The sequence below is a fragment of the Leishmania braziliensis genome (genome assembly GCF_000002845.2).
Source record: "Leishmania braziliensis MHOM/BR/75/M2904 contig, possible fusion of chromosomes 20 and 34".
In the NCBI taxonomy this organism is placed as follows: Eukaryota; Euglenozoa; class Kinetoplastea; order Trypanosomatida; family Trypanosomatidae; genus Leishmania; species Leishmania braziliensis.
Genome location: NC_017947.1, coordinates 1,494,900 through 1,521,196, shown reverse-complemented (window position 1 = coordinate 1,521,196; position 26,297 = coordinate 1,494,900). Strand labels below are relative to the sequence as shown.

General features: G+C 57.3%; 11 protein-coding genes across 11 annotated transcripts; all 11 read right to left on the bottom strand.

The window, feature by feature from the left end:
* Positions 1-939: 939 nt before the first annotated feature.
* On the bottom strand, positions 940-1,617 carry LBRM_20_3910 (putative nucleolar protein family a; the record flags this gene model as incomplete). Its single annotated transcript, XM_001564621.1, has 1 exon — positions 940-1,617. The coding sequence occupies one exon, from the start codon at positions 1,615-1,617 to the stop codon at positions 940-942; it is 678 nt and encodes a 225-aa protein (XP_001564671.1).
* Positions 1,618-4,573: 2,956 nt separating this feature from the next.
* LBRM_20_3900 (conserved hypothetical protein) lies at positions 4,574-5,308 on the bottom strand (the record flags this gene model as incomplete). The annotated part of the gene is made up of 1 exon (XM_001564620.1): positions 4,574-5,308. The coding sequence occupies one exon, from the start codon at positions 5,306-5,308 to the stop codon at positions 4,574-4,576; it is 735 nt and encodes a 244-aa protein (XP_001564670.1).
* A 1,107-nt stretch (positions 5,309-6,415) lies between these two features.
* Positions 6,416-11,020, bottom strand: LBRM_20_3890 (putative Unc104-like kinesin; the record flags this gene model as incomplete). The annotated part of the gene is made up of 1 exon (XM_001564619.2): positions 6,416-11,020. One exon carries the CDS (start codon positions 11,018-11,020, stop codon positions 6,416-6,418), a length of 4,605 nt encoding a protein of 1,534 aa, XP_001564669.2.
* Positions 11,021-11,277: 257 nt separating this feature from the next.
* On the bottom strand, positions 11,278-13,053 carry LBRM_20_3880 (conserved hypothetical protein; the record flags this gene model as incomplete). Its single annotated transcript, XM_001564618.2, has 1 exon — positions 11,278-13,053. The coding sequence occupies one exon, from the start codon at positions 13,051-13,053 to the stop codon at positions 11,278-11,280; it is 1,776 nt and encodes a 591-aa protein (XP_001564668.2).
* Positions 13,054-13,655: 602 nt separating this feature from the next.
* LBRM_20_3870 (conserved hypothetical protein) lies at positions 13,656-14,888 on the bottom strand (the record flags this gene model as incomplete). Its single annotated transcript, XM_001564617.1, has 1 exon — positions 13,656-14,888. The coding sequence occupies one exon, from the start codon at positions 14,886-14,888 to the stop codon at positions 13,656-13,658; it is 1,233 nt and encodes a 410-aa protein (XP_001564667.1).
* A 681-nt stretch (positions 14,889-15,569) lies between these two features.
* LBRM_20_3860 (conserved hypothetical protein) lies at positions 15,570-15,866 on the bottom strand (the record flags this gene model as incomplete). The annotated part of the gene is made up of 1 exon (XM_001564616.1): positions 15,570-15,866. One exon carries the CDS (start codon positions 15,864-15,866, stop codon positions 15,570-15,572), a length of 297 nt encoding a protein of 98 aa, XP_001564666.1.
* A 762-nt stretch (positions 15,867-16,628) lies between these two features.
* Positions 16,629-17,240, bottom strand: LBRM_20_3850 (conserved hypothetical protein; the record flags this gene model as incomplete). Its single annotated transcript, XM_001564615.1, has 1 exon — positions 16,629-17,240. One exon carries the CDS (start codon positions 17,238-17,240, stop codon positions 16,629-16,631), a length of 612 nt encoding a protein of 203 aa, XP_001564665.1.
* A 918-nt stretch (positions 17,241-18,158) lies between these two features.
* On the bottom strand, positions 18,159-19,655 carry LBRM_20_3840 (conserved hypothetical protein; the record flags this gene model as incomplete). The annotated part of the gene is made up of 1 exon (XM_001564614.2): positions 18,159-19,655. One exon carries the CDS (start codon positions 19,653-19,655, stop codon positions 18,159-18,161), a length of 1,497 nt encoding a protein of 498 aa, XP_001564664.2.
* Positions 19,656-20,200: 545 nt separating this feature from the next.
* On the bottom strand, positions 20,201-20,866 carry LBRM_20_3830 (hypothetical protein, unknown function; the record flags this gene model as incomplete). The annotated part of the gene is made up of 1 exon (XM_001564613.1): positions 20,201-20,866. The coding sequence occupies one exon, from the start codon at positions 20,864-20,866 to the stop codon at positions 20,201-20,203; it is 666 nt and encodes a 221-aa protein (XP_001564663.1).
* Positions 20,867-21,730: 864 nt separating this feature from the next.
* LBRM_20_3820 (protein serine/threonine phosphatase, putativee) lies at positions 21,731-22,660 on the bottom strand (the record flags this gene model as incomplete). The annotated part of the gene is made up of 1 exon (XM_001564612.1): positions 21,731-22,660. One exon carries the CDS (start codon positions 22,658-22,660, stop codon positions 21,731-21,733), a length of 930 nt encoding a protein of 309 aa, XP_001564662.1.
* Positions 22,661-23,867: 1,207 nt separating this feature from the next.
* Positions 23,868-25,526, bottom strand: LBRM_20_3810 (conserved hypothetical protein; the record flags this gene model as incomplete). Its single annotated transcript, XM_001564611.2, has 1 exon — positions 23,868-25,526. One exon carries the CDS (start codon positions 25,524-25,526, stop codon positions 23,868-23,870), a length of 1,659 nt encoding a protein of 552 aa, XP_001564661.2.
* Between the last annotated feature and the right edge of the window lie 771 nt (positions 25,527-26,297).

Sequence of the window (26,297 nt, the reverse complement as noted above, 5' to 3'; positions counted from 1 at the left end):
GACAAAAAGGCATGAGAGGAGTCTCCGGGAAGCTGACACAGAGGGCCCCAAGAGCACAGCGGCGTAGGCCACGAGAATCATTCTGGCGAAACCGCAAATGTGTGTGTGTGTGTGTATCTGTATAGCAAATCTGTGCAGCGAATCACTCACTTGAACCCACCCTCGATCGCGGAGAATCCCTCTTGTGCGCGTGTCTATGCGTCATGGCCGTAAGAAGGCGAAGAGACTGACATCTGTACGCCAAGGTTCAGAGTGAAGACACTCTTCTCACGTCTGCTCTCTGTCTCCCTCTCTCTCTCTGTGTGGGTGTGTGTCCGGGCCGAGAAAAAGAAAAGGAATGATTACAATGCGGACAGCCTTGCCATGAAAGCCAGTTTCTTCGGTTAGTCTGTTGTTCTTTCGGGTTTCCTCTGCTCGTTCTGCGAGCGCATCAAACTGTTATGTCGGCCATCAAGCTGATTACGATTAAGGCTTCTTCAGAGAAGAGCGAGAATGGAGCAAAACAAAAAACACACAAAGAAGGGGGACGGTGTATGGTTGTTTGCTCTGCAACTGTGCGGTTGTGCTTTGCGGGCGCATTTTTTTTTTGCTTGTTTGTTTCCTCCGCCGGTGCCCTCGTCAAGTGGCACAACTGATATTATGTTCACTCATCTCCCATCGTCTCGGTAGCTATGACGCGCGAACACAGACGCCGGCACACGCATGCGCACAGAGACAGATAGCTCTCTTTTCCGAGGATCTGTTGTTATCCATGAACTTCTTCGCTACGCCTTCTCAGCAACTCGATTGCTTGGAGACAGATAGGGGCATCTCTGTGCATGTCGAGGTGTGCGCGGCCTTGCCATTGTGTGTGTGTGTGTGTGACAGAGACACCTGGGAAGACACTACGTGGGATGCCTCTCACCTCATTCACCACTGGTAGGTTAACCAATGAATTGGCTAGTACCCGCGGCCTCGACCATCGAAACCACGGCCGCGACTACCACCACCAAAGTTGCCACGGCCGCCGCCTCCGAAGCTTCCCCGACCACCACCAGCGCCGCCGCGACCGCCAAAGCCGCCGCGAGCATTGCCGAACCCGCCACGACCACCACGGTCGCCGCCGCGTCCGCCACCACGGCCAGCGCCACGACCACCACGACCGCGTGGCTTTGGCGGGTCGGTGAAGGCACGGAGTGGTGTGAACTGGAGAGTGGAAATATACGCCTTATCGCCCTCGCTGAGTGACGCTGCCTGCACGCCGGGAGATGGTTTCACGGAAAACATGACATCCGTTGTGTTGCCGAGAATTTCCTCAATTTTGCCGATCTTCGCTTTGTTCTCGGTGTAAACGAAGGCGTTGAAGCGGGGCACCTGACCGTGCACTGTGACCTTGTAAACTAGTTCGCCCTCCGCAGCGCTCATGAACGTACCCACCTCCTCCACGTTCTCCGGCGGGTCTGACTCAGACATGTGACCACCGCGGCCGCCGCCGCGACCACCGCCGAAGCCGCCGCCGCGTCCACCGCCGAAGCCGCTGCCGCGTCCACCGCCGAAGCCACCGCCGCGTGGGCCACCGAAACCGCGACCACCACCTCCGCGGTCACCACCGCCACGTCCTCCGAACCCTCGGGCCATAATTACTCAGCACCACGCGAAGCTACTGCAGCTTATAGTGGGGCGTATGTGGAGATAGTGCGATGCGGCGTTGCACGCGACACCATATGTGGTGGCGAGAAATTAAAGAGAGGGAGTAAACAAAAGAGAAAAAGAGAGAGTGAGAGTGAAGCCTAGGTGAAGCAAGATAGGTTGGGCTACTCGCAGACACCAAGGGGGCATCACAAGCTAGCTCTCCCTAGTGCTATCTGTGCATGTGCTCCATTCACTGCTGAACGGGAGAGATGCTATGGGAGCATGCTGCGGATGTGCCAGAACGTCAGTCATCATTGGCGGTGCACATGAGCAACGAAGTGGAGACGATCCGTCAGCAAAGCCGAAATCTCCGGTGGTTCCGTGGGCTTGGAGGAGCAAATACGAGCGAGAGCGACGGACGCGAAACACGCGCTTGCAGTACCCCTGTTGTGATAGAAGGAAAGAACGAGAGTGAGACGCCTGCGCGTCGACCTACCGTCATCCTCTCCTTTCTTGCTCAGCGTGCCCATTCTGCTATACAACATGAGCTTGAACAGCGCGCTGCTCAGTCTAGCACAGGCCCATCGCGTGGGGCGAGGCAGCGGGAGGCACGTGCGGTACAGCAATGCGCCGACTCAGTCCTCCGCGCACGACTCCTGTGTCAAACTCCGCCCACCCACCCCCGCTCCCACTATGTCGGTCGCCACCTGGGGCATTTCCCTTGAGGCGCAGCAGGCCCCCCACACCACTAGGCAGCGAGAGCCAGGTGAGCTGCGTTCGACTCGCGCTGATACTCTGCCCATCGTATGGGTGGCACAGACGTGTTGCTTGTCGCGGGTCTCTCCGACAGGACGCCATCCAGGGACTGGCCCAACGGCATCAGCAGCGATACACTGCTCTGACTTATTCCTCAGTCTTTCACACACACACACACACGCACACACGTTGTAGGCCGTTGGCGTTGTCACCACTGGAAGGGGCTCGGCATCTGGCAGCGAGCGAGGGGGGCTGCCTGGCTTCCTCCCACACGGAGCGTGGGGTACTGGACCCTGAGATGCCACACACTTGAGGTGTCACCTCGACATCGAGGAGTATCAGAGGTGCACAAACATGACGCAATCCGCTCGCGTTTCTTGATGCCACACATTTTGGAACGCCACTGCGTGGAGTGAAAGGCCTCAGTTTAGGTCCGAGTATGTGCGGCTCGCTGGTTTGACCGGCGCGGTTGCGCGTAACCATATCCCAATCACTACGGTCTCGACGCACTGCTTCACCATCTTCCTCTTCTCTTTCCCTCACTGTAACGGACACTTGCCTCTCTCTCTCACACACACACATACTCTCCCCTTGTGCTAACGGCACACATCTACGGCACTCCCCTCCCCGCGTTGGTTTGACTTCTTTGCGCCTTTCTTCTTGCTGAGCAGCGAAGCACCACACTCAGAATGAGGGGCCGCGGCAGACACCAAGGGGGGCATCACAAGCTAGCTCTCCCTAGTGCTATCTGTGCATGTGCTCCATTCACTGCTGAACGGGAGAGATGCTATGGGAGCATGCTGCGGATGTGCCAGAACGTCAGTCATCATTGGCGGTGCACATGAGCAACGAAGTGAAGACGATCCGTCAGCAAAGCCGAAATCTCCGGTGGTTCCGTGGGCTTGGAGGAGCAAATACGAGCGAGAGCGACGGACGCGAAACACGCGCTTGCAGTACCCCTGTTGTGATAGAAGGAAAGAACGAGAGTGAGACGCCTGCGCGTCGACCTACCGTCATCCTCTCCTTTCTTGCTCAGCGTGCCCATTCTGCTATACAACATGAGCTTGAACAGCGCGCTGCTCAGTCTAGCACAGGCCCATCGCGTGGGGCGAGGCAGCGGGAGGCACGTGCGGTACAGCAATGCGCCGACTCAGTCCTCCGCGCACGACTCCTGTGTCAAACTCCGCCCACCCACCCCCGCTCCCACTATGTCGGTCGCCACCTGGGGCATTTCCCTTGAGGCGCAGCAGGCCCCCCACACCACTAGGCAGCGAGAGCCAGGTGAGCTGCGTTCGACTCGCGCTGATACTCTGCCCATCGTATGGGTGGCACAGACGTGTTGCTTGTCGCGGGTCTCTCCGACAGGACGCCATCCAGGGACTGGCCCAACGGCATCAGCAGCGATACACTGCTCTGACTCATTCCTCAGCCTTTCGCACACCTACACACACACGCACACACGTTGTAGGCCGTTGGCGTTGTCACCACTGGAAGGGGCTCAGCATCTGGCAGCGAGCGAGGGGGGCTGCCTGGCTTCCTCCCACACGGAGCGTGGGGTACTGGACCCTGAGATGCCACGCACTTGAGGTGTCACCTCGTCATCAGGGGTCGTGTGCGTAGCCGAAGAAAGGAGCTGAGGTTTTGAGCCAAGAAGAGTGGGGTATCGAACAGAGGCGCGAGCGTGCCGACGTTGTTCTCTTGCACCGCGCGTGATGGGCAAAGGTGAATGCGCCGAGTCTGGCGCGAGATCTTCGGATAAGCGAGAGGGGAGGGGGAGGGACTATCAGTGAAATGATGCACAACAGAAAGAACAACAACAACGCCGGCAACGAGCCACGTGCGCGCACTCAGTTGGCCAGCGAGAAAGTCCTCGAGACGCCTTTCCGTATCTCGGAGTAATCATGTTGACGGCGAATGGGTTGCGCTCTTCTCTTCATTCCAGCTCTGTGATGACGTGAGACCAGCACGACAAGCAGAGAGAGGCATCCTGTATTTACCATTGAAGGGGTGGGGGGTGGGTGGCGCGGAATGGGGTGAGAATATCCACAAAGTTCAAAATGAAAGCAGAAAAAGAAATTCAGAATCACCGCAACGTGGCAGATGCCGCTGCACTTTCGCCCTTCTCGCGCTAACAGGGCTGGTGTGTCTACATGCTTCAGTAGCAAGTGTCCCTCCATTTCTCCATGAAAGTCACCCGCACGACGAATCAGGAGGCCGGCAAGTTATCCGTCTCAATGAAGTCCGCGATTGCCGATGGCCACGACAGTGCGAGCACCTGGTCATCGGAGCTTTGCGTAGCGTCCGTGTCCATCGTGAGGAAGATGCCGAGCTGCCGCCAGAGGTCACGGGAAACATCGCCCGTGAGGTTGGCCACTGCCCATGTCTTCCACTTTGCATAGCGCTTATTCTGGCCAAAAAAAACGTCCCACCCGTTAATTGCCGTTGTCCGTGTCATGCGGCGATCCTCCTCGCCACGGATGTAGTCGTACATATAAGTATACATGAGCAGAAAGGCGCCAGAGCTCTCGCGAACATCCTTTACCCACTCCCCGAGCTTTTGACGCAGCTGTGCGACGGATTCGATGCCGTTGGCGTACATGGATAGCAGCCACTCAGGCCGCGTGATGCAGCCTTGCTGCGTGGCACCTAACTTCCACAAGAGCACCATGCACTCTAAGGACGACGCTTCGACAGAAACCTCACAGAAGAACTGTGCCAGTCCCTTCCCACTAATCGTGTCCGACTGGGTGGACTTGTCTAGAGCATGAAGGCGGTCAAAAACTAGCTCCATGTCGCTTCGCGCACTCTTGGAGACGAACAGCGTCACAGCCCCTTTCGCGGCTGGCCCGGTGGGGCGGGTGGCGGCGGGGACCGAAGAGTTCGACAAGTTTCGGTCCCGCATGAGGCTCACAGACGCCTTCGTACGGCCGGCATTCTTCATGGTTATTTTGGGGTGTGCGTGGAAGCCGACGACTTTTTTAGGGAATCGAAAGGTTCACGTCCACTGCGAGGACGCACGTGCGGATTGGGTGGAGGAGGAGGTAAGAAGTCGGGGAGTGGAGGGGGTGTCAGAGGAAGGAGAATGGAACAGAGTAGAGCGAAAATGTCGTTTTGGGTGTTGACGGGTTTCCGTTCCCCGTATTTCCTCACAGAGAAGTCCTCTGAGTGGGGTGACCGAGTGCGACCCGAGGAGGCTTTGAAATTCACTGCACTACTGTGCCAACACTCGGTGAGCCGGAGTGTAAATCGATTACACAGCTAACGAAGGATGCACACGCGTGTGTGTGGCCCCATACGCGCATACCTCTCCCATTCTCCACCGCGTACGACGTTCTACATCGCCATTGGCTGCTCTCTCTTACTTCATGAAGACAGCACGAGAAGAGAGGGGTGAGTAGACCGCCTCTTTACTGTGCCGGGGCGCCGAGGCTACTTCTCCTAATTCCAGCTCGTAAGGCAAAAAAGTGCCTTGTTCTGATTGAAGGTCTCTCGGAGTGTGGTGCACGCAGCACTGAAAAGGGGGAGTGAGGTGGCAGAGACGTGCCGGATGCCAAGAAGAGAAAAGCGACATGTGGCGAAGGAGAAACACCTCGCCGAGTGCGCGCGCTGGCAAAAGATAGCGACGCACTCACCTACAAGACAAATGGCATGCACAGGCAGAGATGGCGACATGTCGGTGAAGGGGAGGATAAGGAGGAGGGGGAGGGGAGGGGGTATGTGCATGGGTATGGCTGTGCGTGCGTGCACGGCAGTTTATGGGTATATGTGCTTGTGGTGCGATCTGTGAGGCAGGCGCTTAAGAAGCACGTGCTGGGAGAGCAGAAGCAAATGCGCGGAGAGAGGGAGCGGGGTGGTGAAATGGGAGGCATTCCCCCCCCCCCCGCCGCCGCCTGGATCGATCGGGACGGTGGCCGCTGCCGCTACCACGACTGTTCCTCCCGTTCTTGCCAGGGACTGGGTGTCCGCCCAGATCAAGACACCCAGGCAGCTTCGTTGGCACCTCTGAGACAACATGTTCGCTGACGAGTTGGTTGTCGATGCCGCCAAGTCACACTGCTACCGTCCTAAGTTTCTCAGACAAGTACGTGTGATAGACCATGGGCCCGCTTGCCTGCATGACGCGAACCCATCGACGACGACGGATGTTCGTGGAGACGGTGGCGCTCAGCTGCAGGTCCGCCTCGATGCCGTCTGCATAAACCCATCCATGTTGATCGTCCTCACGGTGGTCGTGCTGCCACGCTATCATCCAACGCCAGTCATGCGGGTCCGGGAGAGCATACGCCTCACGGTCCTGCGCCTTGGTCGGGTCGTCAGCGGAAAAGTGAAATACCCCGTCATCGATGAGAGAGGCCGGAGACCATTGACCATTGGTGCAACGGACTTCGTTCTCGTAGCACGATAAAATGGTCGCATACCGCGCGTCACGTATGCCGAGGGCGCTCAGCTCGGCGTTGTTGCACTCGCAATAGATCTGAAGCAGTACCGCGGTGAGCTTGCCAACAGTGCACCCCTGGTAGTAGAGTGGGATGTTCAGTAGCGCCGGGTCAGCCAGGGACACCGACTTCAGCGGAAAGACGCCGGAAGCCACCACAGTACGCTTGGGCGCTTCGACCGGCCCAATACTGCCTTGCACAGAGAACGTCGCCGTCTGCAGTCGGAGGTACTCTGTGTTGCTGACACACGGGTAAAGGACGGTGTCCATGGAGGTTGCGATAACGTAGTCGCCATCCCGCTGGGAAAGCCGGAACGTGGTCGGGGAGCCCTCCAAGATATCCAGTGACACCTGTAGCTCTGCATCCCTGAGGAGCGGGAGCCGCGTGCCGTTGATCGTTACGCGATTCAGCAGCAGCTGGACGCGTGGCACGCTGGCGCCAAACAAGCTTAGAAAAGAGCGTTGGCAAAAGATGTCGGCGCAGAAGAATGCATTAGCGAACCTGAGCGCGCGCGACGTCGAGTAGACAGACATGTCCATGCGCGACACGCTGGGCCGGACAGCGTAAAACACGCGAAGAGGCGACGCCGCGCTGCAGAGGGTCGGACTGGGCTCCATCTCCCGCATGTTGGACATGAGGTTGTCGGCGAGGATTTCCCGAATGAGCGCGTCCTCGGAGCTGAAGTCGCCGCCGAAGTGGAAGGCACCGGACACGACATAGTAATCCAACCTCATTGAAACGTCCACCGATGGGTCTCCGAAGGGAAAGCCTGACAGCAGTGAGCGGATGCACGCCGCCCGGGTCTGCGGCGTGTATGCGCCAGGCTTCGCATTCACGAGGATGAGACCGAGAGAAGACTCGTTGATCCGCATCGAGCATCCCGTGGCGGCGAAGTCGCCGGGGTGCACGCCTTCTTTCTGCAGCGACACGGTCTCTAGCAGCTCAATGTTCGCCACTCGCAGAATGAAGGAGCGCTTGCAGAGCACCAGCATGATGTTGTTGGTGTGATGTTTCTTCGACGAAAGAGCTGTGTTGGCGAGAACAAAGTATGTCGAGGTACCGAGATAGGCCAGAAAGTAGCGAGCGAGCTCATCGCTCTCCAGTAGCGATGCGGGCACGTCAATGACACCGATGGCGTAGAGTTCGTGCTGCTCCTTTGGGAAGAAACCACTGAACACCGCTGCGCTATGCGGCAGTTGGTTCCCCTCGAGCGAGAAGCAGCCATACCACATATCGATGACCTCATACGGCATACGCGTCACCGTCATCGTTACCTCGCCACTGACAGAGACGTCTCTGCTGCCGGGCCGCGCCACTGTGGTGCCTTTCACTGTGACAGTGACGTCACTCTCGCCGTCGATGCAGAGAGAGGGGCACCAGAGAATGGAGTGGCGCCGCAGCAGCATTGCCAACTCAAAGAACTGCTGGCGGCGCGCCGTGGAGCCAAACTCGAGCGTGTACGGATGTGGGGTATCGAGGAAGTACAGCGTCAATCGTCGCGACAGACTCGGGTCCTTCTCCACGCGGAAGAGGTTCACGATGGGTAGGTCGGAAGCGTTGTCGCCGGTGGTGTCGAGGCTACTGAAGCAACCACGAAACATGTCAATCTCCCAGATGCGCGGGTTTTTGCGCCTCGTGAGCGACGACTTGGTCATCTGGGTCACACGAAACGGCTCGTGTAGGTAGCGGTTGTTCGGCAGCGCATGCGATGGAATAACGAGGTGAGCGAGGTGGCTATTCGGGGCATAGATCTCGGGCCGCTCGCTGGACTTGGCGAAGAAGTCTTTCAGTGTCACATGGGTCTTGCTGATGAGCACGTCTTGCATATTCAACGACACAGGCGCCGCTTCTTCGCTTAGAGGCGGCGACGTCGAAGCCTCAGATACCACCGGCAATCCTCCCGATAAAACAGCGTGTGGATCCACCGACGCGATAACCCGGACTGCCGACGACTCCGGCGCCAGAGCCCCAGCCGACGCATTCGTGGCAGCCTGGGAAGCGGGCGGCCCACTTACTGACTCGCCTAGCACGATGTCTGGGTCCGTAAGCTTACTCTCAGTCACAAGGTGGCTCGCCCCTAGACTTTTCGGCGGCAGTCCAAGACTGGAGTCCTCTGTGAGGACGTCCTCGAGGTCAGAGTCTGCCGTCGCCGAAGGCTCCAGTTCCTCATCCAGGATCAAGTCCTCGTCGGCGCTCACGTGAGGAGACTCCAGGACGAGGTCGTGGTCGACGTTGTCGGCGTGCGGGTCAACGTAGAGGGCCAATGCGGAGCAAGTTTCCTGAGTGGCGGCGCTCACAGTGACGGCTGCAGCACTTCCCATTGTCGTTCGCACTGTCGCCAGTGTCGCGGTGGTATTCGACACCGCCGCGCTGAGGCGCACCAATGAGTCTTCCACGGCAAGCGAAGGTCGGCGAGCTTCTTCCTCGTTGTTCTCCAGTGAGGCAGAGGCCTCCTGCTGTTGCTGCTTATTCCTCATGTGTGCCTCGGCCACGCTTTGTTCCTGCTCCAGTGCGGCCACCAGCTCCTGCATCTGCTCCACCTTTTCGCTGTCCGACGGGCTGCCGCAAGCGACTAAGTTATGAATGCGGTGCAGCAGCTCGTTGATGCGCTGTTCCTTCTCTTCGTTGGCTCTGCGCAACTTGTCGATTTCCTCCGTCTGTGCATTCAGCTTCAGCTCCAGCTGGCACATGTACCTCTCGCGCTCCTCCATCAGCTTTTTGGTGTCGTTCAGCTTCTCCGCCAGGGAGGAGGTGAACTCCTTTTTGACAGACTCGCTCGCCTCAAGCTCCTCCAGCAGCTGCTCCCGCTCATTTATGGACGCGTTGACAAGTTGGCTCCTGAGGGTCAAAATCTCCTTCTGCAGTGCCGCAATGACCTCGTTGTTGTTCGACTCGTTCACGACCGCCTTGTTCACAATCTTCTTGGCTCGCTCAGCGTAGCGCAGCGTGCTCAGCGTCTCCTCGTATTGCAGCGACGAGGGGCTGATGGTGGCGAGCATCACGGTCTTCGAGTTACCGCCAAGGTTGTCCTTAAGGATCCACGTCAGGGTTGAATCGCGGTAGGGAATGTAGCGACTCTTACCCGACTCCTCCGCTTCGGCGAGAGCGCTGATGACGTTGCCGAGACACGTGAGGGATTTGTTGATGGTGGCGCCTTCCGTGAGCAGCTTCCCAGTCGCCAGCGTTTTAGACGCCCGCTCGCTGCCGGCGAGGTCGACCAAATTCAACCGAGACGTCTTTAGCGTGAGGAGGCTGCCCTTCTGCTGCTTCTGTGTGAGCGTGATGACGAAGACAGCGTGGGAGCGGCTGCTTGCTGCATTCATCGCGGTAGAGGCGGTGGTTCGCACCTTGTTGCCGTCACTCATCAAATTCAGAAACTCGGACTGCGTGCTAACCACGAACTTCGCGAGCCCCTCGATGAAGGGGCCATACTTCGGATGCTCGCGCACACGCAGCCGTGTGTCGTCGTAGCCGCCCTGCGTAGGGCGTAGCAGACACCGCACCTTTTCATTATAGATTTCGTAGTAGGACGTCTCCACGCACACTTCAATGCTCTGCTCGCGTAGCTCGGCGGTCTTCTCAAACAGGCTCTGCGCGATGCGCGGAATGAGCCCTGGATTGTCGTTGTCGCGGCCCATCATGCAGTACGTCTTTCCGCTTCCCGTCTGTCCATAAGCAAAGATGCAGCCGTTGTAGCCGGTCACGATGTGCGCCAGCAGCTCCGCTCCAACCTCCTTGTAGACGTAGGCCTGCGACGCCTCAGCGTTGCTGGAGCCGTTCACTACCTCTCCGGTCGACCAGAGCGCGCAGTCGTACAGGAACTTGGCGTCGTACCCGTCAATCGACCCCCGTAGCTCAACCGCGTTGCCGTTCATGCGTATGATGACCTCCGCATTTTCTTTCCGCTCATGGTCACTCATGGGGCGACTTCGCACGGCAACCTTGACGGACATGGCCGACAGACGCTCTGCCAGCGATCCAACCAAGACCAAGCGCGTGTGTATGTGTTTATGTGTGTGTGTGCTTCTTTTCTGACTCGCCAGTTCCTTGCTCGCGTGCTGCTCGGGTGCAGCGTCGAGTAGAACGCGGCGCGTCGGGGGAGGGGGCGAACGTCGTGGGGAAAGAGAGAAAAGGGATGGCGAGTGAAGTAACCGCTGTGTGAGTGAGAAGAAGAGAGCTGGGCCGTTGAAAGTAGCGATCAAATATACCCGTCTCATCGTCGTGCGCCGACGAGCCGCGCGATGCTATTAGCAGGGCACCGGAGAGCTGGGCTTAGGAATGCTGCTAGCTCACAGCACATCCGAAACAATCATCGCATACCCCCGAAATAAACACACGCACACATCTTTCCTCTTGTATTCCAGTGTCCTCCCGGCTGCCCTGAGGAGGAGCACATCGATGGAGTCTTTCGCCGCACCTAAGGCTGTGCTATGCTGAGAGTCACACCATGCATGCTCTCTTCTGTTCGATCACACTACAGCAGTTGACCCAGCAAAAGGTCATCGTCTTCGTCTGGCGACGCCGCAGTCGTGGTTTCGGCGGCAGAGCTGCTCCGGTCACCTTCCGGGGCGATGTCAATTTGATTGCTGTTTAAAATGCGATCAACCAGAGCCTTCATTTCCTTCAGTGTCTCTTTCGTCAGCGTCCCTGCGGAGCTCTGGAAGAGTAGGAATTCTTGAATGATGGCCACCACAATGCGCATGGGCTGATGGGCAATCGTAAGCCCGATGGAGGTGTCACCCAAAACCCCAGCCACCGCCGTCATCACGGGCACGCGCAACGTGCTACTGCCTTCCTCGGTAGCAGACACCAACGAGAGTGCGCCTAATAGAAGTGCGTAGTAGCCACTGCGTACCAACTGCTCCGTATTGTTACACCGGTGGCTCTCCATCATCGCAGTCGCGAGGGACACCAACGTGTCACGCGAAGCAACAAGGGTGGAGGCGAGTTCTGCCTTCGAGCACTCCATCTCCTTCGATTCATACTTGATCACGTTGATGGCGCAGCAAAGGACAAATATTTCGGTCTCGTCGGGAGTGCAGAGCGCCTGCGCATGTGAAAAAGTCTGAAGCGCGAAGTGCGCGAATGTCGTCGCGGTGCCGGTGGCGTGCAGCGCATGCGGCAGGATGTTCGTGATGTTTGTGAGCACTTTGAGCACGGGTACTGTGACGGCACATGTGTGCAGCTGCGCTACAAGCAAAGGTACAAGCGCCAAAAGCCCGGCATTCTGCGAGCAGAGTTCCTCTGTTGCGGTCAGCACCTCTAGCAAGGCCAGCGCATGCTCTTGTGTGTCCCCGCAGATCAGCAGTTTGCCTAGTTGCTCCAGTCCACCAGCGTTGGCGAAGAGGAGCGGCACAGAAAGATGTTGCTGGGCCGTCACGTGAGGCCAACTGTTGTAGAGAAACATGAGTGTCAGTAGCGAGCGGAGGGCAAGTGAGGCGCAGCTTCTCCCTTCATAGACTCCAGTACCCTCCGCTGTACCTCCACACAGCCTCGCTACTTGACCTTCAAGGCCGTCTGTTACGTCGCCCGGGGTGCTGGGCGAGGATCGCTGACCCGCTCCGTTCAGCTTCGGACGCATCGACCAATGAGGTGCGGTGCGGCGGTGAACAGCAAATAGAGCTTCTTGCCGTTCCGCAGGGCACAAGGACTTGACGAGGAACCGCACTACGCACTCCTGAAACAGCGCCTCCGCGTCGATGTGGCCCATGAGAGTATAAAAGAGCGCAATGGCGATTCGGCGCTCATTCTCTGTGAGCAACGTCGCCTGATGCAGATGGCCTACGAGGGTACTGAGTTCGCCCACTCGCTTCACCGCCAACACCACACGCGACACACCAAGGCGGCCCAGAAAAGCGACAAGTTCAGCGAGTGAGTGCCGTGACGACGTCTCACCGACGGCCTTTGCAAGAAAGAGCGCCATGTCAGCCACTTCCTCGTCCTTGCGCCGCAGCAGGTCAATTTCATCGCCGCCGATGCTGTCACATATTGTGCGTGGCGAGGAGGGGGAGACCGTGCTGGGGCTGTGGTACGATACACCAGTGGATGACTCCGAGGTCCGCAGTCGCTTTACCGCAGTAGGGCTTATGACGTCGATATCGATAACTTGTGGGGATGAGTGAGGCTGACGAGAGGACGATTTGGTATCGAGGGGTTCCTCTCCGTGCGGCGGGGAGCAAACCGGAATGGTCAGCAACTCGTCGATGCCCCCCACTACGTCGACATGCGACCGACATCGTTTTGTGGCCATCTCTTGTCGACCGTCGTTTACGGCGACACCACTATGACTGACTTGCACTCGGTACTTCAATGACTGCGCGCACCCAAGAGAGAGGGGGGGGGGTGGAGAAGGGAGTGACGCGGCAAGGCAAGGTAAGAGGTGGAGGAAGCGAAGAGAAGTAAGACGGCAGTAGCAGTGGTGAAAGAGAGGGGAGAGAGAAAGACGCAATGAGGCTACTCCGCTGCGAACCCTCCCTCCCTCCCTCTCTAATACTGCGACATTGCCGCGCAAGCTGCCGTGCCGCTCTCTCAAGTCGCGGATGATAAGCAGCTGCGTGGAATCAAGGTGGCAGCGATAAGCTTCCAGCTGACACTTCTGTGATCACGCTGGAGAGCTGGCAGAAACGCATCATGACACTTGGGAACGACATGACAGACTTTACGGGCGTTTGCTTCGTGAAATGCGCAACGTTCCTGTTGTACGCAGCTATGCAGGAAGCGATGAAGCAGAGAGCAGGCGTGATCACGGTGCGGTAGAGGGAGCACGGCAAAGGTGGTACGGCGGTTTTCGAAAACATTGCCCCCCCCCCCCTCTCTCTGTCTCTCATCACCGTGCTTCTATGAAATCGTACACTACCACGCGTCCGGCACTTTGCCGCGCAGGATGGAGTCGTAGAGTCTGTCCAGCAGCGCGTCTGTGAGGACAAAGTCGCCACCCTTCTTGGCGCGCACCACCTCTCCTCCAGAGAAGGTGATGATCTCCGCTGCCACACTCTTCGTCTTGGTGGATAGCGCAGCGATGTTGAACGAAACACCCCGCAGAAGTGGACATGCATCTTTCCGATAGATCACCTTCTTTAGTGCGGCTGCCGTGTACGTGTGTTGCTCTGTCTTGAGATCTACGATATGATGACGCGCGTCGTCAAGCTCGGTTTTCCCATTACAGATGTACTCCACCGACACTACCGGAATGCCTCGCGCAACGGCAATAATGAGCTTTGGGGTTCGGACCGGCGGTGTGGCTACGACGAGGAGGTTCGCTTTGGTGATGTCCTCCACAACACGGCCCTTGAGCTCACGCACTCGCTTTGCAATGGCCGCCCGCTCATCGCTGTCCATCCCTGTCAGACACACATGTGGCCGTGCCGCACGTGCTAGTCCAGCTGCCGTGGATTTTGCACTGGGGGTGGTCTTCAACTTGGGAGAAGAGGAGGCTGCTACAGACTCTACCTTTGACCGCTTCAATGGTTGCGCAGGCGCGGTCGGTGCTGGTCGCTCACGGCGTGGGGCTTGCTTCGTCATGCCTGTTGTTTCATCCCACGCAGCGGGCTTCAGTGAAAGGCTGCCACTCTCGTCGAGGTAAGGGATGTTACTCCGGTGTGCGTCGGCATGCTTCCACGGATACCTTACCGGGGTCGTCTTGGTCGCGCTATCAGTGAGAGCCTCCACGACACCCAGGGACTCTGTCTTGCGGGTGGGGGTGGAGGGAGAGGTAAGAGGCCGCGCTCGATGCTCCGGTGTCGGCGGCGCCCCACTCAGCGTCTCGAAGGTGCACTCGACGTCCCCGAATACAATGCGGCATCCGGGAGAGAGTTGGTAGTAGCGATTTGCCTCGAGTCGGATACCCGGCCCTGGGCGTACGCTCAGGAAAGTACCGTTGGTGCTGTTGCAGTCGCTGAGCCAGGCGTCACCGTTGGCGCCAATGTCTAGGAACGCTTGCATACGACTGATCGCCGCCAACGGCGACTCCAAGTTGATGAAGGAGACGCCCTCCACGGGGACACTGCTGCGTCCGACTACATTTTTCCCCAGCTGGAGAGGGTACTGCTTCTCTTGTGCTACCAGGGCATACGCCGTAGCGTTCATCGAGAACGGGACGAGGGCGGCCGCTGATGCGGCGGGGATGACAAGGAGCGAGCCGCACAAAGAAAAGGCAACGTTTTTTTTTCGAGGTCGATGTCTCTTGTGACGCCCACGTGGAGAGACGAAAGGTGTGAGATGACCGAGGAGGAGGGGGGGGTGTACGAGAAAGGAGGGCGGTGATGGATCCTTGAATGCGTAGACACACACAGACAGTGCAGAATTACAGCACGCACAATTTGCTTCACGCTGTGTGAAGCGCCCATTGTGGGAGTGTACAGGGAGTGAAGGAGAAGAGAGGGGAGGGCGAATGAGGGCTGTCTTTGATTCCAGCTGACTGCATCCCTCGCACAGACCTCACTGCGCTGAGATACTTAATTGGCAGCACAAAGTACGGCTCACAACGGCCACGGAGTGCAGTGCACACCTGAGTGCCGACTTCAAGTTCCTGATTTAGTCGATCCAAAAGGCGCAATAGAGCCACAGGAACAGAGATGCAGGCGTGAAGGGGGACGTTTTTAGCGATGGTATGCAGTGCTAAAGCACTCCACCTCAACCGTCGACGAAGAAAGTACCGATATTCTGTAGGGAAGCAATGCGCCCTAGACGCAGACACAGATACAGTGGAAGAGAAGTGCGTCACACTTTCTTTTGAGAAAGAACAGCGCCGCGGATACGCTTGGCACATCACATCGTCGCCGCGTTCGTGGGACGCTTGGCTACAACACCGTACACCGTCGCACCATCTTGAACGGTTGTCCCCACGTAAAGCACGTCCTCGAACTTCATGGTGACTCGCTTCATCAACTCACCTTTCGCAAACAACGCTGTGCATTGCTGAAGAATAGCGTACGCCAGTATCTGCTTCTCCTTGTTCTCAAAGTCGCCGCTGTACTCGACCACCTGACCGGAACTGGATAGCACAACAAAGTGGTTGATGCCCTTACTGAGCAGTTGATCTTTCACAATCGACAGTTGCGACATGACTGTAAGAAGACGCGTGTCTGTGAGGAGGTGAGGACGCGCGACAACGGTTTAACGCTTCGCGGTGGTGCGGAGCCAACCAAGAACAACAGAAGACGCGTCACCCTCGCACCATCTGCGTATTACGTGAGACAGTGGCGAGGGGGGGGTGAAAGGGGAGGGGGGCGGGGGATTCGACAGAAGGGGAGTTGTGTGCGTGTAGAAGAGAGAGGGGGGAGGGCGATAGTTGTGGCAATACCCGATGGGGTAGTCATCCTACACGCTCGAACGCCCAACGAAGCTCGGACAAGGGGAGCCGGAGGGCGGGGCAGCGGCGGAGTGCTGGGGCACGATGTTGGCACGACCATGCGGCTCTCTTTCTTGCTCTGCATTTCACATGACTTGTTTACTCGCATGCGACTGAGCTGGCAGTTCTCAGCGGAAGCAAAGGTGGTCGGGGCGCATTTGAGGACAGGACACCCCGTGGTGGACGACGCCGAGTAGTGCTTAGCGCTCTTCACCTTTTCTGATCATCTTTGATGACTGGGCGTGAACCCCACTAAAAGCAGCATTGATGGAGTCGGCCGTGACGCCCTGCTCTCTGAAGACGCGGACGGAAACGACTCCCTCCTTCTCCCCCACAGGAATAGCGCACCACCGAAAAAGGAGAAGGGAGGGTGATCAGCGGCATGCCACCGAGATCGCTCCTCGACCGCCGTAGTGCGTTTCGGCAGCGCTGACGCGGTGACGGAACACGCGCGCCCAAGCGCTCACGGCGCGACCTCAGAAGTGTTTCTTCGGCGTCTTTCGCATCTTTGGCTTTCCTTGAAAGTGAACGTAGAGTTCCTCTTCAAAACTGAGATCTTCGAGGACCATCGGCTTCGGTCGATTGCGCCAATGGGGCCCGATAAAATGCTGTCGATCGGTCAACTCCTTGTGCTTTGCAATCGCATCTGGGTCCATATTGCCGTATCCCCAATTCGACATGGGCACAAAGTCCCGCTTGCCACGGCTGTGGTTGAAGGCGTCGGGACTTTGTCGCTCCTCTCGACGGCGAATCAACTTTTCGTGGTTTTCCATCGGGTTCACCACTCCCCAGTCGTACGCTTCGCTCGCCTTGGGGAGGAGGCGTTGGCGCGCTTTTGAGTGGCACATGCGACCGTACGCGATTCTATCCAGGCAGCTGGCCAGCTGGAGTTGCAGGGTGTGACCGCCATCGCCGCGGTGCTCGAGCCACTTCTCGCGCACCTCCCGCAGGGTGTGCTCTCGAACCAGCTTGTTGCGCACGAGGTACGCCAGTGCAAGGCACTCCTTGTAGAGTGCCAGCTTTGCAATCCGGCTGTGGATGTCCTTCCCCTTCGCCAGCGGAAGGGATTGGAGAACTTGCTTGCTCATGCCGCGTCGCGCAGAGATCGGGAGACTGTGAAAGGATACACGCAGTGCACGTGAAGAAATATGCGCGCTTGGTTGCCTCTTGTCGAAGGATCGGCGGCGAGTCACATTTGCCAGAGTACAACGAGGGGTGGGGTGGGGGAGCTGTGGGGGAGACTCGGTTCCAACGCAGCGACGCCGTTTCATGTTTCCGCGGTCCTACTTCAAATGACTGCATATGAGGCAGACGCCAGCCCCTCACACCCAGGGTGGTTGGGGTTGGGGAAGGGGGGAGGGTCTCTCTGCGTTACCAACCCGATAATAGCGCGTCTCTTTAGTGTCCAAACGTGCTGCACGCATGGGAAAACGGAGAGGAAGGGGGAGGCGAAATTAGCAGCAGCAGGGCCACAACGTGCAACACACGGCGCGGAACGCCATGCCAGCACACATGGGGGCAGACCTCACTGCAGTTTTACATCGTTCTTTCCCGCTTCCGCTCCCCTCGCCCCCATAACAAACACACACACACACACACATAGACAAGAAAAACTCTATGAATATCCACTAAGCGTGGGGGTGCCTGCGTGCGTGTGTGCGCAGCAGCAAGCCTGTGACGTCTATGAAGATGAATGCAAAGGAAAAGATGCCGGGGAGCCCTATGACAGAGTTGTGCACAACTCTTTCATAGGGCACAGTCCCTTGAGATCGAGAGGAGGGGTTGTGAGCGGAGTCCGTTCCTCACGCACACAGACCACCGCAGCCTCGTGAGCTGTTTCATGAGCATACCTGAACATACCAGGTAGTCGCAAACGCGCGAGCCGCGCGCGAGGCCTCCTTGTTGCACCCAACGTGCTCCTCCCTCCCTGTAAGGCGGATTACAGGATCGGCGCAGCGGCAAAAAAAAGGAAAACAACGCGACTTCACACATACACTGTCCTTTTCTCAGGCCAAGGAGGGCTTGAAGAAGGAAAGGAGTGTCTTGGCCGGCGACGCTGTCAGCTGCTCTTGCTTTCCCCGCTTCTGCACAGCGCCTCTCGAATCCGTCTTCTGCGCTGCAGCCGGGCATGACGGCGACTCTCTAGAGGTACCGATGGACTTCTCATTCGGGGTGCTTCCGGCTGCGCTGTGCGAGTTGCTGCGAATCAGCGCAGCAGTGCGCTGGTGGTACTCGTCTTCACTGATTACCTCCCCTGTGGAGCTGTGCTTGTAGCAGGGAAGGTCGCAACAGACAAACTCGCCGTTTTCGATCTTCATCTCTGTCTGCACCTCCCGCACGTACGACTTCTGGAACATCACGACAGCGGTGTTGAAGAAAGAGCCAAGCGTGTGCTGTGTTGCACCGGCCGCTGCCGGGACTGCGGCTGAGCTCGCCTTTTTGGCAGGAGTTGGTGTTGGGGGAGAGGGTAGCGGTGCTGCTGGACGAAATGCGAGCGGTGGGGCGTAGTCACACATGATAATCTCGTCGTTCGAGGCAGGCAGCTCGACCACGTCAAAGATGGGCGAATCCTCCTTCACAATGTTCTTTGAATGGCTGTTGCTGCCCTCGCTGGAGCTAAAGTAAGTTGTCGCATCCTCCTCCTCCTCGTTGTCGAGGAAGCTCATGGAGGAGGGGGCAGAGGCGGCCCCTGTAGCTGCAGAAGCGCCGCCGCGCTTTCGCTTCGACGCCCGCGCCAGTCTGACCAAGCTTGTTGTGTTCTCCGTCTTCGTCACTTTTTTCAGCTTCGATGGTTGGCGTTGCGGCTTTGCTGCCGCATCCGCCATGCGAAGTCGCTTTGTGGCAGCGGCCTCTTTCATTTTATCGAAGATGGTAGCCATCGGCGACGGAGCTCGAAGAGCTTTCTCTTCCTTGAGAGGAGCTGCAGTCGCAGAAGCCGGCGTGCTTTGAGGCGGCTCTTCCGACACGAGTGGCGGTACTGTCAGGGCAGCTGGCGTTGCAGCAAGCGATGAGATCACCGCAGGCCCACTGACTTCTGGTTTTGGCAGCTCAGCTTCAGTTGGCGCAGCGGCTGGGAGCGGTAACACTACCGGCGACACCAGTGCTGCAGGCTGCGGCAGCGACTGGGATGTCGCGGCCGTGCGGGTTTCCATGACGGTCCTTGACACTAGTGGATATGGGCGCAGCGATGCCGCAGCGCTGGGATGCAACTGCAGCGGTCTTGACGACGTCGTTACATTCAAGGAACACGCCAGGGAGAGCAGCGCATAAGCGGAGGTGTCTTCGTTGAGCGGATCTGCCTTGCGCAGCACAACTGCCGTGGCGCTGCCGCTGGCTGCCTCCTCGACCGATCTCGATAGAAGTTTGTAGACACCTTCGTGGGAGGCGGCAATGGAGGCGAAGATGGGCAGAAGATCCCCCTGAGACACCTCAAGCTGTGCGGCAGCCTCGACCACTGTCAACAGTGGTCGTGAATTAAGCAACGCAATCACCTTCGACTCCATGCATCCACTGTGTCTAAGGCGTGTGCCTGTACTTGCTTACTTGTGTGGGCGTGTGCGTGCTGCACAGCCATTCAGACGAGGTGTTCGAGGAGGGAGTGCGCGAAAGAGGTGAGCGTATCATGCACATCGCCAGAGAGTCGACAGTAATACCATGCGAGCGACACATTCACCGCAGGCGCTCCATTTTCCTTCGAGGACTGTTTTCCCTCCTTGCTCCCAAGAGAAGGAAGGCGTCGAGAGGGTGGAGGAGGTGGTGGTAAGCGGAGAGTGACACAGGCGCACTGCACGCCAACTACTGACACTCCTTTTTCGTGAGATGCGTATGCGATCGTGTGCTCAACTGTTTGCGCTATGCTTAGAGCTCAAGGGATACCTTCTCCTTTACACTGTGAGGCGCCACAGGAATAATTGACCATACGTTCGCGGAAAGCAAAGTGAGGGACAGAGAGCTAGAGGGGGAGAGCGAGCGCTGACGCCGTTGCAAGACGAGGCGACAACGCCGTGACCATGGAAGCGTCACAGCCCGTGATCTGGCGAGAGCGATTTCAGAGCGAGAAATGTGAAGGAAATGGCATAGCCGGTGAGTACGACTTGGCCATCAAGAAAACCTGAATGACCATAGCGGCGATCGTATGCACCTTGGGGTCGTCAGGGTTCCTCGCCGCTGCGGTGGCGCCGTGCCATGCGCCGCGCGTGACCAACAGGCTGAAGAACTCGTGAGGACCCTGAGCCTCCGTAAACATTGGCCCAAACGCATGACTCCACTCTGTCGCAAATGCGCAGACCGTACTCTGGAGGGCATTGTAGAAGGGGCACTGAGACGTCCCGTCGTAGTTTAAGTAGCCATCGAGTACCCAAAGAAGGTACTTGCGCAGGAGCTGCTCACATGTTCCGACGACGTCCACCGAGTCGCATGCCTTGGCACCAATGAATGCGTTGACAGCATCGTCGTTGAGCACCTCGTTCAGCACCGCATCTACGGCGCGCACCACAGCGCGTCGACAGGAGTCCTCCGTTTTGAACTCGCCCGTCCCGCGGAGGTAGTCGCGAACCGGCAACCGCGTTGCCTCCATCGGTTGCCATGATCCAGCGAAGATGGACGCACCTGCCAACGTCACCGCTGTATCTTTCGCCTGTTGTGGCGCGTCTGAAGGGCAACCAGCGAGGGCGTCGAAGATCACGTTCTGTAGCTCTGCTAAAGAAAACGACATTGTGGCGCGGTTGAGTACTGTAAAGAGTACAAAGAATGTAGAATGTGTGTAGTCCGTACACCGACGGTATTGACCGACTTCGAAGACGATACAGCGATTCCCCAAGATGTTGAACGATCAGCGACGGAATGGCTGAGAGAGGGGGGTGGAGTGGTGGAGAAGAATAGAAATGTTTGGATACCAGGGAGAAAGAACATTTTGAGGGGAGAGCTTGTCAGCGAACAGAAGTGGAGAAACACCTCGAGTTTCAGTTCGTTGAGGATTTTACACCGAGGAGAATTCAGAAAGGCGGCTTTTGGAAGACGCATCAGCGCGGCTGCTTGTTGGCGTGCAGAAGAACTACGTGCCTTCAGTCTCTTCATCATCGGCGTTGCACGGTGTGTGTGCGTGCGTAAGTAAGGGATCGACGGGTACACCGAAGAGAAGCAACCATAAGAGACAGCATGGGATGCGACCCGCCTCAACCACATGTGCACTTTTCTGTGTGCATGTCTGAATTTCTGCCTTCAGCTCGGTGCGTGTGAAGAGTTCATGTGCTCTCCTCTTGCGTTGAGTCAGTTGTTGCTCACTCAGGGAGAGAAACGCAAAAGAGAGAGGCAAGAGAGGAGGGGGGGAAGACACCGTTTCGCCACCGACGCCCAATGACACGCCGGCCGGGGTCAAGCTGCTACGACCCAGAAGCACCTTTCCGGTGAGGTCAGAAAAAAGGAGGAGGTGAGGATGAAGGCGCATCCATTCCCTATCAGCACCTTTTTCTCTTCCCCTTCAGTGAGATACCTCTTCCAGGCCTACGCCAACGCATCCATTACGCGTGTGTGTGTGTGTGTGCAAGGCGCCATGAAGAGGAGAAGTAGGGGAGGCGCGCTACAGAAAGTAACCGGGCCCCTTCCCCTTTGGCTCGTCGGAGATCGTGATCTGTGCCTCCACTTCCTTAAAGACGACAAACTCGCGCGAGTGATCCTCGTAGATGCGCAAGACACTGGCGAGATTGCCGCAGCGGTAGCAGTAGTTTGGCGCTGACCACACGGTGCAGAGGTAGTCCTCGTCGAAGTGGTACTTGAACCCTTCGTGGACGAGCTGATGCGCACGGGCAATGAGGTTGAGCCGGTTGCGGTGAATAAACTCTTGCGTGACGGAGGCGCCAAAAAGAAAGCCGGCGCCGCGCTGCGACACAACCCAGCCGTCGACGTTCTCTGGATCCGACCAGACGAGATCTGAGAAGGGTCCCTCGTTTGGAATCTCTTGCCGCCGATTCAGCAGCCGAATTTGATCAATCGCGCGGATTTCAGGAGAGAGGCCGCCGTGAATACAAAGACTTTTGCCCTCGATGAGTGCGGCAATCGGCATACAGTCGAACACCTCCGTGCACAACTTCCAAATCTCCACCGTACCGTACTTTGCAGCGCACTCGTCGTAGAAGCCGTACATGGTGGTGACTTGCCGGGTCTCGTGGTTGCCGCGGATGAGGGTGATCTTGTGCGGATACTTGAGCTTCAGAATCAAGAGAAAGGTAAGTACCTCGACACTGTTGCGCCCCCGATCGACAAGGTCGCCGAGGAAGATGTAGTTCATGCTGCTAGACTCACGACGAATCTCCCCAGCCACCTCGAAGAGTCGAAGAAGGTCGAGAAACTGACCGTGAATGTCACCGCAGATGGTGACAGGGAGGTGCACCCCTTGCACGTTGCTCTCCTCGATGAGAAGATTTACGGCTGTGCGAAGGAGCAGTTGCATTTCCTTCATCTCGAGAGGCTGCACATGACGCACCTTCTCCTCCCACGCATCTAGGTTCATGACGCACGCGAGAAACGCCGAGTCGAACGGAAATGAGAAAAAGAGAGCGCGAAGAAAGGTAGGGTGGCCGCCACAAAGATGCGCTCAGGCAAGACCACGCTGAATGACGAGCACACACGTAGCACAGGAACACATGCAAAGCGCACGAGAGGGCGAGGGCGACAGTTTGTAAGTGAAGAAGAAAGCGCCGATTCGAGTTCTACGCGCTACTCATTCGGATGTAATAGATGCATATCAAATTCGATCGCTGTGTGTCTGCGCGCTGAGGGTAGAGAGAGGGAGGAGCGCAGGTCACGAGCCGTCACGCACATGTCAATTATCGATTACGCTAATGATATGCTAGAGAGGAAGAATAAGTGACACACACGTGCAACTGAGATGTGTGTGTGTGTGTACAAACACTTGTGCGTGCATGTGCGTCATTCAGACACCTCCACTTCCTTCCCATGCAACCCGACCTTGCAAACGTCATGGCGGGTGAAAGAAGGAGAAGCAGAGAAGCAATGTTGCGAAGCAAAGTAGTGAGGGGGGGGGGATGATAATCGCATCGGTGTGTGTGTGTGGGGGGGAGGGGGGGGGGCGGTGGAGGAGAAGGGAGGGAGACGGCCATATCTTAAGCCTATGTAGTGCCTCGCGCCGTGTCTTCACTTGCTCCACTTGCACATACGCATGAGGGAGTCCCGCTTAGAGGACTTCGTTTGCGTGTAAGAAATAGGAATGTTGTCTTTGCTTTTCGAGAGACGCTTTCCGCACACCCATCCGCCCTCGTATCGGACGTACGCGTTAGACACAATTCGCGTGAGAAGGAGTAAAGAAGTTCATGTGCAGGCAGCTGTGAGAGTGGCACTGCAACTCTAGCAAGATCTTCTTCAGTTTTACTTCGCGTATGGCACATCAGCAAACACATGCATACATGAAATCACGTGTTCTCTGTGCGCTAGTCCGTCTTTTTGAGGAAAACATGTGTGAAGAGGGAAATGTAAGGCGCGACAGTGCGTCTTGGCTTGCAGAAACGCCGTTCATCATCCACACATCCTTCACCCACTCACCCCCACGTAGAGCGAAGCGAGGGAGGGGGGGGGGCGAGAAGTGGACAAAAAAAGAAGAACCACAACATAACTGTACTCGGCGTGCGAGGAACGAGGGGAGGGGCCTCTGCGGCGTCGCTAGAAACACATGGCGGCATAGTCGTCGTACCTACCCAGCCTCAGTCCCACTCGTCATCGAGCGTTGCGTCCTCCTCGGCAATGCGTACTGCATCGTACTCTGGCATTGAAAACACCTCGTTGTCGGTGTACTTGACCCGGCAGCGGCTGATGATGTACAGAATCTTGTCAAGGCGCACCTGCACTTTACGAATGACAGATTCGTGGCTGACCTCGTAGGCAGCGGCTGGTATGGATTGCTCGACGTGTTGAATTAGAGGGTGGTGCGCGCGGTCAGTGGAGCCGAACTTGGCGAGATGCTCAAAGGTGGACCGGCGAAAGCGACAGATGCGTATTCGATCGGCGTCACCGAAGAACAGATTCCCGAACGGCTCCTTATGGGAATACAGGCTGCTCCCGTGATCGAGGTAGGCATACTTGGCGAGACCTTTGATGCGGTTCTCGGGCTTCTCAAGCTGGCACTCTGTGTCGGCGCTACATCCGCCGTAAGCGAAGTTGTTATGGTCATTAGTGCCGCGATCGGTGTTGCCGATAAGGAAGTCAAATATGCTGCGGTCAAGAAGCTCGCCGACAGCGCGCAGTCGTGCCCGCTTAGTGCCGGCGAAGAGCTCGTGGCCAGGGATGTAGTACTTACGAATGAAAGAGGCGTCGATTTCGTACGGAATGGCCAGAAATGTGCTGAGTGCGGGGTGAACATCCTTCATCCAGAGCTGCACCGTCGCCATGGTGCACTCCGACACCTTCCGCGTGTAGTAGCTACACTGAACGAAGTTCTTGTTTGTGTAGTTGTACAGAACGACAAAGCGGTTGAACCACTGGGAGAAGAGCGGCGAGTAGGCGACAGCGACTCGCAAATAGTCTAGCGGAATGGCGACAAAGACCGATGTTGGCACCCGGTTGAACTTGAGCGCGCGGTCAAAGGAGTAGGCCCAGTACTCACTGACGGCCTCGTAGAGAAACTTCCGCTGCGACAACTTTACGATGGTATTGATATTGTGCGCGTACGTGATTTGCATCTTGATGGTGCGACCCTGCAGCAGCTTTGATGACATTGCCTTTATGCTGCGCATGTTGTTGGGATTGCGCAGGTACTCCTGGCACAGGCGATCACGCTCCACGGAGAAGGAGGCGTTGCGAGGATCACACGCTGCCCAGCGCGCAGGGTCCTCGACGTAGTGCGAGTCGTACGGGAGCGGTTCTCCAGCCTCATCGTTTGCGTCGATGTCAACGAAGTCCTTGGTGGGTTGCTCAGGGTTGCCTTTTACGTCTTTGACCTCCAAATTCGCCTCAAATAGGCTGAGTTGCTTGTAAAAGGCGGCAATGCTGTCGTCCGGGGAGAGAGTTGGCGAAGCGCTGGTGGTAGCAGGGGTCCCAATCCCGGTCGGCAACCTTGCTGACAAAGGGGGGATGATGCCTCGCGTGCTCGCTCCTCCTTCGATTGGTCGCGCAGTGGCCAACACAGACAGTCGCGGAGGCATGGAAGGCGCCGAGGTGGAGATGACAGCCACTCGATTCGGCGGTAGAGTTGGTGCCTCGTTGTGCAGAGGCGGTGGCGGGGGATGAAAGAACGGTGGTGAGGGCTGTTCCCTCAGCTTCCTCCACCACGGTTCCCGTGACATGCTTGGCAGCGGTGGATCATTGTGGTCAGGGTTGAGGGGTACAGGGGGAGTACTGTTGCGTGGGAGATACATGGTCACCATCCACCAATGTGTCACGGTGAGTAGGTGGAGAATCAGCAGACCTGAGGTGAGCGGCCAGCCATGGCGGCGGACAGTGCGCCAGAGCATCTTCAAACCCATTAGAGGAAAACAACAACAACAAAAAGAAAGATGTAGGCTGCTGATCGATACGCCCAACGAGAGTGTTGTGCGTCCGTATACTTAACAAGGTGCTGCTGCATAGAGCACAACAGCCCAGTGGGGGGGGGGGGGGGGGGAGAAGGAGACGCGGCAGGCACTTCAGTGGTGTTCAGAGTCCTGGCTCACTAACGCAGTCATGTAGGAGACAAGCGTCATACCAGTCTAAATCGGGGCAGAGCGGTAGGGGGCGGGGCATGTTGCGGGTGGTCGATCGATCAGTATGTTGCGTGAGAGTGGTCGCTGTGACGGGGTGAGCTGGTACAGGCATTGTGTCCCAGCAAACGATAAACAACAATGTGCCTGTAGAGTATGGATAAACAAGTGCTGATCCTTTAAAACCTTGTCTACCGTCCGTCGGCAGGCACTTCAGTGGTGTTCAGAGTCCTGGCTCACTAACGCAGTCATATCGACGACAAGCGTCATACCAGACAAAATAGGCGCACTGCACTAGGGAGCGGCGCATGATGAGGAGGTACGAGCAAACAGGACGGAGAGAGAGTGGGGGGGATGAGGAAGAGGAGAGAGGTACTTTTCACTTACTTGGCACAACGCCTGGCCTTGTGGTAGTGGGGAAAAGAGGCAGTATTGAGGTGCATCATCACGCAAACGCCG